Source organism: Megascapheus bottae, chromosome 8 (assembly GCF_031878675.1).
Source record: "Megascapheus bottae isolate mThoBot1 chromosome 8, mThoBot2.hap1, whole genome shotgun sequence".
NCBI classification, from domain to species: domain Eukaryota; kingdom Metazoa; phylum Chordata; class Mammalia; order Rodentia; family Geomyidae; genus Megascapheus; species Megascapheus bottae.
The window spans coordinates 9,559,896-9,579,613 of NC_143516.1; the positions used below are offsets into that span (position 1 = coordinate 9,559,896).

Below are 19,718 nucleotides of genomic sequence, written 5' to 3' on the forward strand. Positions count from 1 at the left end.
GCAGGACACTACCACAGCTCACCGACACTTCTGTATTGCTGGAATCAATTCCGTGTGTCTTCTATATTACTTCCTAGAAATATGATTACTAAGTCTAAAAGTAATGTACATGTAATATGGTTAATATTTCCTAAAGGGCATGCCTCCTACATTTAACTATTTCTACTTGGTGAAAACTTTAGGATGTGTGTGTGGCATTTGCAGACCCAAGTTTATAAGTGGATGGTCACATAATTCTGAAAAAAATATAGAATGGTATGATTTGTTCTTTTCAATCTGTATGTTGTGAATTAATTTATATGCTTACAAATTTATGATCAAATACTGAATATGAAACAGGGTACTTTAACACAAAGATTAGATTGTGAGCATTAAATAATGTACTCTGTGTGTGTGTGTGTGTGTGTGTGTGTGTGTGTGTGTGTGTGTGTGTATTCCTGGGGTTCAAACTCAGGGTCTTGGTCCTCACACTTGCTGAGTAGGGAGTACTAGGATCATGCCCTTATTTCATTGGTCTATTATATATTTTTCAAGCAGAGTCTTGAATTTTTTTGAGCAGGTCTGACCTTGAACCACAATCCCTCTATTATCCCCTCCCATGTGTCTGGAATTACAGACAGCACCTCACTTTGCTCCATTGTTTATATTTTAATAAGTTGGTGGTTCAATGGATCAGTATAAAGTTTGATGAATTCTTAAAATTTGATGCTTCATAATTCTAAACATTAGCACATGTCATGAAATCTTGGTGACAATGATTAAACTAGGAGTATACATTGTTTTTCATGTGTTTTCTGACTTTGGTAGGAATTGTGGTACCAAAGTCAGAAGACACATGAAAAACAATGTATACTTCTAGTTTAATAGTAGTTGAATAGTTTAGTAGTAGTTGAATAGTAGTTGATTGCGTGCTTACAGATTGACAGACTTACCATATATGTCCATTTTGCTTGTTATTTAAAAACTAGCCTGTTTAATAGTTGAAAAAATTGGAATTTATCTGTAGACAGAGAAATATTCTTTACAGTTATTTTTGCTCCTAAGAACTTAATGGTAAAATCTCTATTTTACCAATTCTCAACTTTCCTTTGTCTTTAAAAAGCTGTGCTGTAAATGTAATGCGTTTGTTTCCCTTTGAGCAAGTCATATTGACTTTAAAAGAGCATTTGCATCTGTATGTCATCTTCTCCCTTTGTTTTCTATGGCAGTCCATGTACAGAGGATCACCGGTTAGTATAAACTTTAGAGTTTTTAACTCCTGGTTTCTATAGGTAAAAGACAACCTAAGTTTCAGGTCTTTGGTAGCCACCTGCAACGTAAGTGCTTCTTCCTGGACCACTCATCATGGTTTCTTTAAGTGCACACAACTCCTAAATGTGAAGAAAACCACATTTTGTTTGGTGTTTTTATTAGTTAATCCCTGCATGGTTATGTGTGTATATATATATATATATATGTTTGTTTGTTTCATTTGTTTTTTAACTTTAAGCAAAAGAACTCTGTGAAATCCATTTTGTAGCTGTTTTCATTTTGCCCCAATGTCCACCAAAAACCACATGCTTGCTGTTTTGTGGTCCATGTGCGTCTTGTCATGTATCATGACACAGGATAACCAATTCTCAGTAGATAAGACCCAATTTTTGCATGATTAAGTGGATTATGACATTCTAACTTACTACTAATAGAGCGTTTCTGTTTAAATAGATTAAATTAGTGAACATCAACTGCACTGACATAGCTGATGGCCGACCATCCATTGTTCTGGGCCTGGTGTGGACCATTATTCTGTATTTCCAGGTATGGTGCTGTGGTTCCTTTTTCTAACCTAATGTACAGCCATGGGGGATGAGAATGGTAGACTCATGAGGCCCTTCTCTGCCTTTCCTTTGGGATACCCTCATCTATACACACAGTCTTTTGGAGGCAAATTCCATCACCTCCCCTGCAAAGGTGTTTTACCTATAACCTGAACCCTTAGAACCTCAGCTAAAGACTCTCGTCATAGAGATAGACTGGATAAATATGTTTCTGTATAACTGCATACTATATAATTGTAGTAGAAGATGAGGAGATATTTGTTTCTTGTTTTCTTCCGTCATGGAGAAGTTCCAGTGTCCTATCAGCTGTGATGAAAAGAATTAACTTGGCATTTCTTTTAGAATAAGGGTTCTAATTAAGTTTACTCTGTTTTCCATTGTGAACACAAAATAACTGAGGCTATTAAACTTGTAAAGGAAAGAAGGAGATTAGCTCATAGTTTAGGAGATTGAAAATCCAAGTGGCTCTGATCGGGGAGCCATGGCTCTGTCCTGTCATGGTCTATCATGGTGGGGTGTTCACAGGTCAGAGAGATTGTGTGGCATGGCCAGAAGGCAGAGAGCAGCTTATTTGTACAGCGGAATCCCATAAGAAATTCATGAGTTTGTTCCAAATGCATCTTCCCTAAGAATTTTTCAGTTAGGTTCTATTTCTCATCACTTCCCGCTCTCATCATATTGGGGACTGAGTTTCAGTATGCCAGCCATAGCATGAATCTTGCTTAGGCAACCCACACCTATGTAAAGGTGTGTGTAAGATCTAGTGATGACAACAGGAAATGTAGAAAGGAGGAAGAACCCCACTCTGACTGGAAAGACTGCAGACTCTTCAAAGGGCGTTAAGGATGCTGAGATCAGTTACTTTTAGTTGGAAAAGCACAGTTCTTTGGGAACAGAGGAACAGTGATAAATCTCATACACAGATTGAAGAGCTGACCAGCAACCTGCCCCAGCTGCAGTCACTGTCCAGCAGCGCATCTTCTGTGGACAGCATGATCAGCCTGGAGACCACCAGCCCCCCAAGTAAACGCAAGGCACCCACCAGGATCCAAGGAAATGCCAAGAAGGCGCTGTTGAAGTGGGTGCAGTACACTGCGGGAAAGTGAGTACCAAGAGCTGATGGCCGTCTGAAACTCTGTGATGACTGATCAATTTATTACTTATGTTCCTTCTCCTGGTCGCAAGATTTGAAGAGACGTTGGAATAAATAAAGGCTTAACTTTTGCTTCTGTCTCTTTGATTTAAGATATAAACAGGAGATTTGCCACTAGTGCTCTAGGAAAATGCAGTGACAAAATGAACTCATTTTTCATCAGTGTGATGAGGCCTCATGAATAAAATGAATCAATCTAGTACTTTTGATTAGAAGCATGAAGACTCACATTAATCAAATCATTGTTTAGAGTTCCTGCTTGGATTAATAATCTTTACCCAAATGAATCAGATATTTATATTAGCATATCTCTTGGTAAGACTATAATGTGTCAAAATAATATGAACAATGTGTCATAATCATAAGATAAATAAGATCAACATTCCAAATGTAACAATTTCCTGAAACTTTCTAGTCACTTAATTTCTTTTCTTCCTTTGGTCTTATCTTTTATCTGGAATAGAGTTTCCCCTGTGAACTCTAGCTATTTGAGTTGAAATCTAAATTTACCTATGTATATACTTTTGGTATAATGAGGGCTAGAAAATTAGAATTCTCAAGATGTGTACCTTCTAACAATTTCAGTGGGGTGGGGTTTCAGCTGAGAACAACAATGTTTTGTGGTCTGATGAGATCAGAGGCAATTTTCTTCACACAGAAGTTGTGCTTTCACTTGATCTTCCTAGATGATGGATAAAAATCACTCACTTGTTCTCACTTCATCTGTCTAACACATTAATCAGAATCCGATTAACTCCTGCTGGAAAACCAGTTGTAAACAAGCACTTCTTATGCAGTATTGAAATGTTAAATGGAGTTCTATTTTCAAAAGAAAATGCTGGAGGAGCAGGAAATAAGGAGGACAGATTTTTTTTTTAATCTTCATGACTTGCAAGAATTTAAGTCCATACTACAAAAACTCCAAAGAGCTAAGAGAAAATTCATCTTTTAGAATTATTGGAATCCTATGAAATTGTTTAAAAATATTGATTTGGGAAGCCCATAGTTAGTTCTAATAGTGCTAATTTTAACTCACAATATTTTACACAACCTGAATATACTTTGGGAAACATGTTTTAGAGTGAACCTTATATTTATTGAGATAATATTTACCAGTATTTGCAGCTTCCATTAGTGAGGATTTCAGTAAATACTTTTCATAGAAAAAAAGTATTTTGTCATAGAAAGTTTGAGAATGTGGTAAAATTAATTAAGTAATATTTTTCCTTTAATGAGAAATAGCTATAAAGTGAATGAAATAAATGTTTTTTTTCTATTCTTTATTTTTTTGCCAGTCCTGGGCCTTGAGCTCAGGGTGAGCACTATCCTTGGGGTTTCTCAAGGCTAGAGCTCTACCACTTGAACCACAGTACCACTTTGGGCTTTTTTCTATGTATATGGTACCAAGGAATCAGACCCGGGTCTTTGTGCATACTAGGCAAGCAGTCTACCACTAGGTCAAACTCCTGGCCCCTGAAATCAATGTTTTAAAAAGATTATCAGTTTCTAGTATCCATGCCAACTACATAGTCACATTTATAGATTTGACACTTAGTTGTGGGTTCTTGCTCATGTTAAAATCACTCTTATAACATGCCTTATACACTTTAATGCATGTGATATGACATTCTCATCTTTTTATTCCACTATGATGTCAGCCTATGTCACACAGTGTTGCTTAGAAATGTGTAAGAAGTTTCTTCAAAAATTTATCCATGGTTAGCTATGATCACCTTTGATATTTTCACAATGTTTCTTCAACACTTTTTTGTCATTAAAAAGTTTCCTTTTAATAGTGTCTATGTTTGCTTTATATTGATCATCTTAATTACTAAAAAAATTAAATCTCCTGTAGAGAATTCTAAGTCTTATTAACTTGAATTTTCCATGTGATGTGCTGTAGAAAATGGTTTTACTCAATCATGTTCAGTAACAATTAACTGACGTCCACCTCACGGATGAAAAACATTGAGGTTTGGTTGGGGCCTTGAAGAACGTGCTTTTGCTTATTGATAGTTTGACATTGGTTTTGTGTCTGTTGCCTTAGGCAGATGGGAATAGAACTGAAAGACTTTGGGCGGAGCTGGAGAAGCGGTCTTGCCTTTCATTCAGTCATCCATGCCATCCGGCCTGAGTTGGTGGATCTGGAAAAGGTGAAAAGCAGATCGAACCGACAAAATCTGGAGGATGCATTCAATATCGCTGAAACACAGCTTGGCATTCCACGACTGCTGGATCCTGAAGGTATTGTTACTGTATGCTCCTGGTAGCATGTGTTTGTATGTACTAAACCCACACATGCTGTTAGTTAAGGGCCAGAAAGCTGTAGGAAATCAGGAAAGCATAATATCTTCTCATAGCAACTTTCTTCCATAGACATTATGTGCCATCATATTTAGGAACAAAATATGACATTGCCTGAGGTGGCACTTTGGCTTTGGTATATAGCCAGCTACCAACAAATTGTAGTTCAAAACCGTGGGAACTGAACTTGTGTCTAAGTGTCAAATGAAGGTCTGGCAGAAGGTTGGAGGAACAGAGGCAGAGATGTGATAAAAAATAATTACACTGTATAATCCAAAGAGGAAAACAGAGAACATTATTAATGATTTAAGGTCATACCTTTTTTTTTAGTTGTTGGCATAATGTATAGAGGGGTTGCAGTTACAATCCTTAGGTAGTAGGTACACACATTGATACCCCCTCTCATGTTTTTGTCCCAATTTCCTTCTCCTCCTCCCCCCCAGTCCTCTTGTTTTTCCCCCTTCCCTTTCCTATTTAAGACCATATTTTTAAAACATTTGTCATTAGATTCAGGAACATTGATAACCACTCAATGCTTTGACATCAATCGAAATGATGCATATGAATTTATGCTAGTTACGTTACCAAAATAGATAATCCCTCATTAATAGGAAGTGACTTTGTCTCTTTTGAGTAAGTTTTGTTTGAGGTCTGCTGTATTGGATGCGTCTACCAGCTTCTGCCTACTTTCAGTAGCTCCTTATGTTTGGGAAATATTTTTATTTCTCCTTTTTGCCAGTCCTGAGGCTTAAACTCAGGACCTGGGCACCGTCCTTGGGCTTTCTCAAGGCTAGTGATCTACCACCTGAGCCACAGCACCACTTCCAGCTTTTTCTGTGTATGTGGTACAGAGGAATCAAATCCAGGGCTTCGTGCATGCTTGGCAAGCACTCTACCACTAGGCCATGCTCCTAGCCTACTTGGGAAATCTTTAAACCTTCGTTTGTTTTTAGCCTTGAGGTAAATGAAGGAATAGGTAGAATGAAGCATAGGTAGTATGTAAACTTGTGCATGCGTGTGTGTGTGTGTGTGTGTGTGTGTGTGTGTGTGTGCACTGATCCTGGGACCTGTGCTGTCTCTGAGCATTTTTGCTCATGGCTAGCACTGTACCATATGAGCCATAGCTCCATTTATGGCTGGATTTTCTTTGTTCTTTTGGTAGTTCATTGGAGATAAGGGTCTCATGGACTTTCATGCCTGAGCTGGTTTTGAACTATGAGCCTCCGATTCTCAGCTTCCTGAGTGGAGATTATAGATGTTAGCCATTGGCACCTGTGATTTGGATAGTATTTTTTGGGGGGGGGGCAAATTGCTAGCTTTCAAAACTTGTGTTATTAAAATCCAATGAATGGTATTTAATTTATGCACATGTGTTTTGGCTTTCCAGATGTAGATGTGGATAAACCAGATGAGAAGTCCATCATGACCTATGTAGCCCAGTTCCTGAAACATTATCCTGATGTCCACAGTGCAGGCGCCGACGGGCTTGAGGATGAGGTAGCTCTCCATTGCTTTTAAATATTGGTAGTGCACTTAACTCAGATTTTGATGAGTACTGTTTTCAAACACATTAAATGAGATTTTATTTAAATAGGATAGTAACTAAGCAAGGAACAGATATCATCCAGTGGAGAAGCAAATACTGGAAATGTTTCTCTGGTTTATATGTTGGTATGTCAGGGAGACCTTTGCTAGTGATAAATGTTAGGTATTCAGTTGCAATAAATTGCAATTAAGGAATGCCACAGTGTTGGGAGCTCCAGTTTAGTTCCTTCTTTTAATGTGAGGATTGAAATAATACTGTATGGGTCATATTATTTGTACATACAGTTTATGAGATTCCTTCCTGTATGGTATCTTATGAAATCTTATTTAAATTCTAGATTCTTTTACAGCAGACATAATAACAAAAGTCTTAATTACTTATGGTGGTTACATTTTTATCTTTTTAATCATCTAATATATTTTTCATAATGCTCAATTGACAGATTTTTTGTCACTAATAAAAAATTAGAAATGAGGGGCCGGGAACATGGCCTAGTGGTAGAGTGCTTACCTAGCATGCGTAAAGCCCTGGGTTCGATTCGTCAGTACCACATATATAGGAAAACAAAAGCTGGAAGTGGTGCTGTGGCTCAACTGCTAGAATGCTAGCCTTGAGAAAGCCCAGGGACAGTGCTCAGGCTCTGAGTTCAAGCCCCAGTACTGGCCAAAAAAATTAGAAACGAAAGACAATTTCTCTATCCATCATCTTCTTCTACACAGAAATTACCTTAGGGGAAAAAATGAACCTATTTTTTCCAAATGTTTTAAAAATATATTAAAATATAATTTTTAAACAAAATGGAATCACAGTGTGTCCATAGTTTTATACTACTACTTTTCCATTAACATGGAAAAGAGCAATGCAAGCTGGGTACATTGGTTCAAGTTTGTAATCCTTGCTGATATTGTGTTTGAGGTTAGCCTGGGTATAACATACTCAGGATCTCATTTCAGTAGAATAAAGCTGGATGGGGTGACAAGAACCCATAATGCCAGCTACAGTAGGGGGATTACAGCCTACGTCACCTTTGGCATAAAATAACCGAAGCAAAATGACCTGAGGCTGGGGCCCCAATAGGAGAGCATGTGTCTAGAAAGTATAAAGTCTTGAATTCAAAACCCTAGTCCTGCCAAAAGTATTAAAGATTTTAAAAATGAATAAAGAACTCTGCAGCCCATTGTATATGAGCTGTGAATTTCTAATTTTTAAATACCAAATCATATTAAATGGGCAGCCTTGTAATGAAACTTTGCTGTAAGAGTCTTAGAAGTGGAATTCCTAGTCAAAAGGGCATATAACATGTTTTTGCTTTTGAAATGTCTTAAAAAAAGAATTGATCCAGCTAGCTATCAAATTTGTCCCATTTTGTGCTCCAGCCAGAATACAACAGGGCCTGATTTACCAGTGAGAATGGATATTCCATTCTCTTCCTATTTTGTGAATTGTAATTTCTTTTTTTAAAATTACAGACGAGATTCACTGCCAAATTTTAGCTTACTTATAAGGGAAAATCATACATGGAGAAGCTGTGCTTCTGTCTTGTGATTGCTACCAGAGTTTTTCAGTACTTTGACATTATCATGAAAATCAGTTTGAAAAACAAAAAATGTAAGGTATACTTTTTTGAACACCAGAAGGAGATCTAAGGAAGCAAAAGGACAGGAATTCTATTCTACTTTATTGTTTTCTAATAGAAACAGATCTGATATTAATAGTAATTTTCCAGTGAGTTCATGAAATAATTAAGTAACACAGAGGCATCAGTTGTCTTGAGTTTGGGGATTATGTTAACATGACATTCCAGAGAATGGCTCTAGCTTTGTGAAAAGTATAATTTGGGGAAAACTTCACTTGCTGACTTCCAAAAGTTCAACCTCAAATCTGGATCACCAGACTCATTTGTCAATGGTTTATGGAGCAAACATTTCTAAAAAGTATTGAGAAATGAAAGAAGTTTCTAGAAGCTGCTTCCATCAGCAGGAAGGCAACACTGAAGCCGGGACGTTCCCTCCTGAAACAAGCTTCTCAGCACTCCAGTAAAGTTTAAATAACTTTAACCGTCTAGAAAATACATTTTTGATGTGTTAGACAATTCTCTCTATTTCTTTTCAAAAAGACTAAGCACCTGACTTCAGGTTTTCTCAAAATTAATTTTGAAGAAAGTATGTTTTATTGTTTACTATGAACATGTAACATATTCATAAGCATCACAATTTGGATATTTTCAATAATTAAAAATACAAATCTTTATGAAGGAAGGCTTATATTAGTTATTATGGTGGGTGGTCCCAAACTTTATCTGATGAACTTTTAAGAATTTATAAACCACATATATATTTATATATTGACCATGTCCTCAAAACATGGAATACTCAAGTAGTAGCAATTTATTTCTTCATAAATTAACCTATTTTTCTATATACTTTTGATGTCTATATCATTATTAAGTCTATTTTAGTTTAAGATATCACAGACCCCACTTTGAATATAATCTTTATACTGGTAATAAATACATTTTTTCTCTGAAGATATTCCATGGGTATAAGCTGATAGTGTGTTCATAGGAGAAAGATAAGGGTTCATATTCTTCTATTAACATAATTCTTCTCCTAAAATGTTTAATTTTATTCTCCACATGACTATTTGAAGTTAAAATAAAAAGGGTTGATATATTGAGTGTTTTAAAAACCCAAACTCTAATCCTAGCTATTCAAGAGGCTGAAATCTGAGGGTTGAGATTCAAATTCAGCACAGACAAAAAAGTCTATGAAACTTCTGCTTTCAATTAACAGGCAAAAAACAAAAAACAAAAAGCTGAAGGTGGAGATGTGGCTCAAGTGGTAGAGCTCCAGACTTGAGCAAAAGTAAGCAAGGGAGAGTACATAGGCCCTGAATTGAGCTCCTACTGGAACAACAACAAAAAGAGGAAGTTATGAAACATCTTAAAGTAATTATACCTTTAAAGCAATTGCTTGTTTGTCTATAAACAGATACCTGCCCACTGAGTTCCTTCTTATTCCCTGATTTATATTGTTTCTATATATTATCTTTTTATGTTAGGAAATATTTCCAGTTCTCTCATCCTTTGCATATTGTATCCAAAGTTTTCAGGTAAGAGTCAAACAGTCTGGAATGAGTGAACTGTCTCAAGTATCTTACATGCTGTAGCTTACAAGCCATTCCTCTGCATGCATGCATCTTATGTACACATTTCTTATAATACTTTACCAATGTTAGTTCCTTTATGTCTAATAGAAAAAAATAACACGCATGTGTGTTATTAAATGTCAGCAGCAGTTAAAGTCACTGTCATAGATTTGCCCACTAATCTTTAATCCTGGGAGGATTTTTCATTTCCTCTTAACACGTAACCACACTAATAATAAAAAGATTATGATAGCTAAATTTTGTTTCTTAAAATGTAACAAGAAAAAAATTTTAAAATACAGTTAAGGTTTATTTTTGTATCTTAAAAAAGTTCAGCAGAAAATCTTTGGAAAAGGTAAGTGTTGTGTTATTTTGTTGGTCTGAATTTCCACACAACTCTTTTGTTCAATATTAAGCCATATGGTTTAATAAATTTCACACTCTATGGTATATGCTAAAAATATGTATAGAATGAATGATTTTGAATCCTTGCTCCTATGCAAGCTTTGACTACCTCTCCCAAATTTTAGATTAAGCCATCTGCCTTGCTATTACAGCTGGGCCTGAGGTAAAACATCTGTCAATATAGTAGATTTCATGTCAACAGTTATCATAGAAAATCAAAATTAACTAATAGCATGTCAAATATTAAATCCGTTTCCTTTGTGTTTCATGGAGCATAAGTTTACATATGAACAAGGCAAAAAATATAAACATGGCTTTGTGTTTGTGAGAAGAGTGGAGGAGGTAGGAAGGGGGAGAGGAAAGAGTAAGGTGAAGGTGTAGCTACCTGCAATTTGTATGTTCTTCTTCATAGGTAGTCCTGGTGTCTTTTGAATGCATATGACGTTACCAGAAAAGCTACCGGTTGGGTTCTGGAACTCCACTGTTTGAAACTTTATTTCCCTCTTCGAAATGGGTGTATAATTAGTTACGTCTCTCTTTCCTTCTATAATATCCCAACCAACAGAAAAAAAAGCTTGTGCTAAATGGATTCTAAAAAGGTTATTATAAGGGCATAATCATCAGATGATCTGTGAAATAATTTCAGTTTGTAACAACAGCGACTCTTGGGGCAGTATGGATTCCTCTCAGATGTAGCAGTTCATGCTCAACTCGTCCTGAGAGACTGTCAGTGAAGACCCACACTCCCTGCAGACTTCCACTGTTCTGCAGGTGGGCTCTTAAGAATGCCTTGCTAGGCCAGGAGTTTGGCCTAGTGGCAGAGTGCTTGACTAGCATGCACGAACACTCAAGTTCGATTCCTTGGTATCACATACATAGAAAAAAAGCCAGAAGTGGTGCTGTGGCTCAACTGGTAGAGCTCTAGCCCTGAGTTCAAGCCCTGAGACTGGCAAAAAAAAAAAATGCCTTGCTAGCAACCTACCAGGGGCTGAAATTCCTGCAATCTTCACTACTCATGAAGCTGAGATTGTGATTCTAAGTCAGCCTGTGCAGGGAAGTCCAGGAGACTCGTATCTCCAATTCATTACTAAGGCTCAAGTAATAGAGTGCTAACCTTGAGGGAAAAAAAGCTCAAGGACAGTGCCCAGGCCTGAGTTGAAGTGCCATCAATAGCACTAAGGAAAACACACACACACACACACACACACACACACACACCTCAAACAAACAAAAAGAATGCATTACCAGTGTTTTCCTGGGCATGAAAATTGACCAATAATAACAACATGGGCCTTGATGTTCACCTAATCGGCCAGAAGAGCCATCACGGGAGAAGCTGAAGCTTTTCAAATGTCTCCAGTGTCATCTCTTCCTCTTACTATGTTATCAAGTAACCACTACTCCAGGTCCGTGGGTTGGGTGATTACTGAGGGAAGACACTGGGTTAAGTGCTGTCGATAACAACACACACGACAGTTCTGGTAATTCAGGGCACAGCAATGCATCTTCCATTTAGTTGACTATAGAAGCCTGAGTTGCTACAGAATCATAAGGACCTCCAAATGTGGCCCCTACACAAGTCACCCCGGTTCATCTGGATACCTCATTAGCAATATAAATTCCTGGGCCTTTCCACAGCTCTACTGTACCACAAAGCCTGCTTGCTGTGTGACCAGCCATTTGAGCTCTCACAAACCGTCCAGGGTGGCTTGTGTGCACATGGAAGTTATTTGAGAACCCATTGCAGAGAAGAAAAAGACCCAGATCACAGAGTTCTGGGTCAAGAGAAGTTTGGCAGAGAATGTCCAGGGAGATATGAGAAGATAAGAGTTCACATTCAGATGACTGAAAATTAGAAAGCAGGAGAAATCATGGAGTATCTCAGTAGTGTATGTCAGACCCTCTGGGTTATGTAACAGAGAGGACCTTGAACTACCACCAGCACCACAGGAAAGTCTGGTATGGTGACTGCCCAGGTGAGGTGCAGAAGATGAACCAAGGCCACAGAACTGTTGCATAGTTCAGTCAGAATTTAAGCCACTTCTTCCTGCCTGTATGGACCACACTCCATTGATTCTACACTTTACCTCTCCTTTTACCAGTGTCACCAAGCTGTGAACAAGAGACTGTAGTAGAAAACTACAGTCATGTTAAAAATATAGCTATGAGGGCCGGGAGTTTGGCCTAGTGGTAGAGTGCTTGCCTAGCATGCACGAAGACCCGAGTTCAATTCCTCGGTACCACATGCATAGCAAAAAGCCAGATGTGGTGCTGAGGCTCAACTGGTAGAGCTCTAGCCTTGAGAAAGTCCAAGGAGAATGCTCAGGCCCTGAGCCCAAGCCCAGGACTGGCAAAAAAAACCCAAAACAAAACAAAATATAGCTATGATTACTTTTGATTTCTTAAAAAACACAAAATCTTTGGTAAAAAAAAAGTCTACTAAATTTTGCCCAAATTCCTCCTGTAATATGTATAGAAAAATATGGATGCATGAATTCAGTGGATGGTTTCATAAGTCTCTTGTAGTAAATAGGTTGCAACAATCTAGGAATCTGACATTGAGCAGTATACTTGTGATTTCTGTATCTTTGGAGTTTCTAATACTGAATATCATGTTAATAATGCGGACCATTTTCCAAACTTATTGAGACAGCAACTCCCTGAACTCAATTCCTTCTAAGATGGACTTCTGAGTTTTCAATGACCTTGGGCGTAGCACAATTCACCAGCCTGTGTTTCCATCTAGCTCCTTGCCTTCTGAGTATTTCTCTCCATAATGCCTTCTGTTTTGAACACATTTCCCTTATGAGCTTATTGCTCTAACTTAAGAGAACACTAAGTTCTCTTCATGTTGGAGGAGACAGTGAAGGATGGAGATAATTTAATCAGTTAAGAAGACAAGGTCTTTTCTGAGGAGTAGTTTGTTGTATTTCTTACACCAAAATGTTGGGATGAGAAGAAATAAAAATTTTCAGAAACACTTGTGATGTGTTAAATATTAAATGTAGCCATCAATTAAATAACTTTTACATTTACTAATAAAGTTCTCATGTTTTGTGGTCTCCAGAGAGAAGACAGACTAATTTTGAAGGAAATGAAAGTTTGGATAGAACAATTTGAAAGAGATTTGACAAGAGCACAAATGATTGAATCAAACCCACAGGATAGATACCAGGTATTGTATGAGAAACAGATGGTGAGTTTTTCAAAAGCTTCTCATGACTGTGCCTTACTTATGTCATTTATCCTGTATCTTCTGTGAAATTATGCCAATTAGAAAAGCCTTTAAAGAAATGATACTTATTCTTATACCTTTGAACATAATTTAATTCCAAGTAAGCAGAAAGCTTTTACACATAGGCATTGCCTCTGCACAATGCTTTTGTGGTGGTCACCTGACGTTGAAATCCACCAAAAAACAAAGACACGAACAAACAACAACCCAAAACTGATGATGCAAATGAAAATAACTACAAAATAAGTTGGATTTAATAAAGGATTGCAACATGATTATCTGGAAAGCTCCACTGAAGAAATCAGCATGCATTATGTCCCTCAGAACTATTGTCCTCAAGTTGAGGTCACTACTGGTGTTTCCCTTAGGCTCATTACTCTGCCTTTAATTGATTTTCTGCTTCACACTTTCACTTGAAGATACAGTGTCTTAGAACAGGCTTTTCCCATTAAGGAGCTATGTTTTATTCTATGAAGCTCCGCCATGTATCACCTGTGTGAGATGTCCTACGTCATAATAGAGTCTATATATTTGTATATTCCACATAATACTTTGTAGTGTATTCTTCATGTAATATTTTAGTTATTTTTAGCTATGAAAATGGATTCAATAGTATAAGAGACTAAATACCACAGGGAATAAGTTTATTCATGGATTTTAAAAATATTTACATTGGCCTATATTAGTTTTGTACAAGGGGATTTCATTGTAACATTTCCATCCATCCATCCATTCATCTATCCATCCATCCATCCATCCATCCATCCATCCATCCTACACACATACAGTGTACTTCGATTCACCCTACTTTGTGTCACTTTCCTTTATTCCCTTTCATTTTCATAGAATAGCCTCAACAGGCATCATTTCTGTTTTTGAGCATGTATAGAGTTCTTGCTCACACTCATCCACCCACTCTTGCTCCTCCCTATCTCAACAGTAGCTCCCTCCCCCTGTACAAAATAAGACCTGTCATTCATTCTTTAAAGTGTATATTAATTGTTTAAATGAATTTTACTGTGGTTATTTCACACATGAATGTATTATACTTCAGATAAAACTTTCTATTGCTTTCTCCTTTCCCTATGCTTACCACTTCCTATAATTCCACATTTTCAGTGATTTTTTTTTTGCTAGTCCTGGGGCTTGAACTCAGGGCCTGAGCACTGTTCTTGGACTTTCTAAAGACTACAGCACTTCCACTTGAGCAACAGCACCACTTACGGCTTTTTCTATGTATGTGGTACTGAGGAATTGAACTCAGGTCTTCATGCATGCTAGGCAAGCACTCTACCACTAGGCCAAACTTCCGGCCCCTTCAGTGAGTTTTATTATATCATCTTTATCCATAGACATAATACATTCCAATATTATTCACTTGGCATATGCTTTTACCATGTTTGTAAATATGCCTGACTTTATATATTTGTGTTTCTGTTGAATTTTACAAAACAATAAATATGTGATTATTTTCCATCTACTTTTTAAATTGTTTTTCATTGATGGAGTGATGTAAATTCAGTAATCTTTTCCCTCACCCAAAAATGATTGAACTAGTAAATTGAAAACAAAGAAATCTAAGAGCAAAATTTGTATGCTTATTTAATCATTGATGAGTTTTAATACTAGTACAAATAATCAAAATATAATCTGCAAACTATAAGCTTACAAATGACTCAGATTTTATTTTATCAAAAAAAGCTAAAAATGAAAAAAAATAAAACAGAAGCATATCTTTTGAGCCAAAAATATTTGTTTGTAGTTTAAAAAACAGGCTTGGGAACTATGTGAAATTGGTTTCTTAGGGAAATTTTTCTTTAACATGTACATTATGTCATCTTCTGATTTAACTTGCAAGTTATTCTCTTTTCACAAACATAAAATCTGTGGAACAAAGTTAAAGACTGATTTTATTTTTGCCATTCTTTAAATTCCATTAAGTTAGAGGAAATGAGAGAAAATTCATGTGAAAGTTATACTCACTACCTCCCTCCAGTGGCCTTCCTGTGAATCTACATGTTCAAATGTCTCCATTTTTTTTTCTTGTTTGTAAATTTTTTAATAAATGGCCAAGTGTGATATTGCTGGATCATAGGGTAGTTCTGTGGGTTTTTTTAATTGTTGGGATAATGTATAGAGGGGTTACAGTTACATTCTTCAGGTAGTAAGTGCATTACTTCCCACGCATTGTTACCCTTTCTCATGTTTTTGTCCCCATTTCCCTCCCCCTACCCCCAATCATCTTGTTTTCCCCCTTCCCTTTCTTATTTCAATTAAACAAATAACCATAATACAATATACAAGGTAACAAAGTCAGATACAGTAGCAATATGAGATTAACAATAAGGGCCAAAAAAGAGAAGAGAAATAACAGTACATCAAGAACAACAATCACTCAAGATAAAGCTCTTGTTTCCATATCCTAGAGATCCTTACATTTAGTCTCATCCTATATGACCTTATGTACCTAGGTTTTGAGCTATTGCAATCCTCTGCTAGGAGAGTCCTAGATGTACACCAATTATTGCAAATCAAGGAAACCATTGAGCCCATGTTCCTTTGGGCCTGGCTTACTTCACTTAATAAGATTTTTTTCCAAGTCTTTCCATTTCCTTACCATGTCATTCATTCCTCCAATTATCTTAGTTCTATTTTCTGCTAGACTTTTGCTTGCATACTTAGATAATATAGTTACACCTCTGAATGATACTTTCAGTTGATAACTGGACATAGAATCACATTTTACTATGTATAAATAGTATAAAATATAGAACTTAAAAGTATTACTTCTATGTCAGCATTGTGCAAATGGTTAATCTACTTACTATAAATTTATTTTAACTATTCTCTATCATACATGATATTTCAATACCACAAAACTAATATACTTGATATGTACAGGTGATCTAATAAAATACACCTCTTCTTACAGGCTTATATAACACAGATTTCGGTATCTTTTACTAGCATGATTTTGATGTATGTAATTTCTTTTGGAAAGCTGTTTATAATTTGAAGTAAAACAACTATCTTCATAAATACCAGAGATGTACATTCTTATCTCTTCTTGACTAATACCAACTGGCATGTAAAATAGTGTAGGTAGAAATGAGAAGTCCTAGGCTTTAATCCTGCCCCTCCTATTTGTCTGTGAAGAGTCACTCTTGTCTTCATACTATTAATTCATGTCTATGTTGTTGGGTTGCATAAACATCAGAGAGGGTAATAAGTACAAGGGGTCATAGTTTCAGCTCACTGGTTTATAGCTGTCTTTACTATAATAACTGCTATTGATATTATAGTGATCCTTCACTTCTTGTGAGAATTACGTTCCAGAGACCCCCTGCCACAAAGTAGCAATGGTATATTTATTTTATTATATATATACATATATGTCAAGGCTTTCTACCTTTTTATAAACCTTTACTACTCTCTTATGAATCTTTTCCACACACTTATATTTTATATGCTCCATAGAAATACTTCTGTACTGCAAAATCCTGCCATAGAGTGGAAACTTGCAATACAGAATTAGAATTACATGAGAGTCAGATTACAGCATTTTTAAGAAAGAATCAGTGAAGCCACAATAAGTGAAGTTCACTGTAATGAGGGAAGGCTGTAACATCAACGACCTGTCTTAACTGTTGGCCAAACGGATCGCTGTTTAGGAAATGTGGCTTCCTTTGCTTTTTTTTTTTTGTGACTCATCTGTGGTTTTTCCTCTCTTAGTCATTTAAGCACTTCAGAGTTCAATATGAAATGAAAAGGAAGCAGATTGAACATCTTCTACAACCATTGCAGAAAGATGGGAAATTGTCCCTTGACCAAGCATTGGTAAAACAGTCCTGGGACAGAGTGTCCGCTAGGGTAAGTTCTCCGTGGCTCATTTTCCCCAGGCTCAAGTACTGTAGTCAAGATCATGTCACAGCTTTTCTAACATAGCATTAAGCAAGAGGTGCCACTGCACTATGTCAGGTAGGAAAGACCTATCTATGAGGCACTGTGCTCTCTTCTACACAGGTGAAAAAACTGGTGTTAGTAGCTGTTTGCCAGTCATGGAGGAAATGATAGATTGAATATCTGAGAGACTTCTAGGCTACTTTTTGCCTTACAAAGCTTACCTCTAGGTGGTTTAGAATCGGTAATTCTGGTCTTGTCCTGGAAATGAAAAATCAAACACTTGTTTTCTCCTCTTCCTCCTCCTCCTCCTCCTCTTTTTTTCCTCTTCCTCTTCCTCCTCTTTTTTTCCTCCTCCTCCTTCTCCTATCCTGGGCCTTGAACTCAGGGTCTGGCACTGTCTCTGAGCTTCTTTTGCTCAAGGCCAGCACTCAACCACTTAAGCCACAGCATCACTTATGACTTCTTCTGTTTATGTGATACTGAGAAATTGAACCCAGGGCTACATGTGTGCAAGGCAAGAACTCTACCAGTAAGCTACTTTCCCAGCCTCACTTTTCACATTCTATAACCATGTTTCATCAGCGTTAAGAATCAGTTAATATGTTCTGTAATTAAAGATGTTTTATAATCTGATCATTCATGAATTTAAAGGAAAACTGCCATCTTTCCTATTTACATCCTTTATTAAAACTTGAAGACCAAGATTTCAAAACCTCAGATCTCTTTTATCCTTATTAGAATATTGGACTCCAGATAACCATGTTATTTATTTTGGTAGCCTATTTTTCATCAACTCCACCAAAGAGTAATATAATCCCTATGCACCTTAACTCATCAGAGTAGATGAGATAGGAAACAGTGTTTGAGAGTTGGGTTCTAGAGAAGAAATGAAGAGCAGATTAGGACATCTGAGGCCCACTGACTCTTGGGAACTTATCTTTCTCTAGAGCTGTGTAGGTAACCCTCATGTTGGGGTTCTCAGTTGACAAAGAGAATGTGCTTAGCATATGGTATATTAATGACTTCACCCCTTCATGCCATTGAACCCAGATTTTCCCTTTCAGCAAAAGCAACCCTGAATATAAGTGGGTGCTTTATTGCTATTTCCATGAAAGAAAATAGCAAATGCTTCCTTTTAATATTCTTTGGTGGTCTAACATGCATTTTGTTTGTATGAAATTTGCTGTAACACTAATTTTCCTCCTCCTCCTCAAAATGTGAATCTCAGCATCATAGATATTTGCTTATTTTAGACTTATTACATTAATTTGTATTTATTAGCTTTAAACATATGAACTTTAAAAAGCATTTTTAGGAAACTTTGATCTCAGGAAGCTAAGATCTGAGGATCAAAGCCAGCCTGGGCAGGAATATCTGTGAGACTCTTTTTATCTTCAATTAGCTACCCCTGAATAGCCAGACATGGAGCTGTGGCTCGAGTGGTAGAATACTAGCCTTGTGCAAAGAAAAAAAGAGAAAAAAAAGCTCAGGGACAGTGCTCAAGCCCTGAGTTCAAGCCTCAGGATCAGCACAAAAAAATTGGGAGGACTTTGGGTATTAGGGGAATTGTCTTCTGCATGAGAAATATTTTACTTTTCTGCCTGTTTACATTTTCAGCTTTTCGACTGGCATATCCAGCTGGATAAATCTCTCCCTGCACCTCTGGGCACCATAGGGGCCTGGCTATACAGAGCTGAGGTGGCCCTGAGAGAGGAGATAGCCATACAGCAGGTCCACGAGGAAACAGCAAATACCATCCAGCGCAAGCTCGAGCAACATAAGGTAGGCGTTGTGGTTGAACCTCGTGTGAGTATCATCACAGCCTCAGAGCTCACTGACACAGAAGCCTGGTCAGGACTTAGAAGGGAGGAGCCTCTGATCAGCTATCCTATGAGACTCAGAGGCATTTTTTTTTCTTTTTCACAAAGTCTCTGATTTCCATTTTCTGTTCCTAGTAGGTGAACTTCCTGAGATAATTTCTAGTAGGTCCACTGTATTTTTTTTATCTGTTAACTATTTTGTTTATTTGTTACTGTAAACTTTTTTTTTAAGAAAAGAAAAGCTGTTGGCCATGGTGACTCATGCATGTAATCCTAGCTACTCAGGAGGCTGAGATCTGGGAATTGCAGTTCAAAGCCAGCCGAGGCAGGAAAGTCCATGAGACTCTTATCTCCAGTTAAGCACCAGAAAACCAGAAGTAGTGCTGTG

At 37.1% G+C, this 19,718-nt stretch overlaps 1 protein-coding gene across 1 annotated transcript in view; it reads left to right on the forward strand.

The window, feature by feature from the left end:
* The window catches only part of Syne1 (spectrin repeat containing nuclear envelope protein 1), a 364,140-nt gene that overhangs the window by 71,855 nt on the left and 272,567 nt on the right, over nucleotides 1-19,718 (forward strand). The window contains exons 6-14 of the mRNA XM_090337945.1: nucleotides 1,209-1,229; nucleotides 1,705-1,797; nucleotides 2,741-2,919; nucleotides 5,018-5,214; nucleotides 6,662-6,771; nucleotides 9,881-9,931; nucleotides 13,440-13,547; nucleotides 17,340-17,477; nucleotides 19,128-19,292. Coding sequence (XP_090194071.1) covers nucleotides 1,209-1,229; nucleotides 1,705-1,797; nucleotides 2,741-2,919; nucleotides 5,018-5,214; nucleotides 6,662-6,771; nucleotides 9,881-9,931; nucleotides 13,440-13,547; nucleotides 17,340-17,477; nucleotides 19,128-19,292 — 1,062 coding nt within the window. The remainder of the gene's footprint in view (nucleotides 1-1,208; nucleotides 1,230-1,704; nucleotides 1,798-2,740; nucleotides 2,920-5,017; nucleotides 5,215-6,661; nucleotides 6,772-9,880; nucleotides 9,932-13,439; nucleotides 13,548-17,339; nucleotides 17,478-19,127; nucleotides 19,293-19,718) is intronic.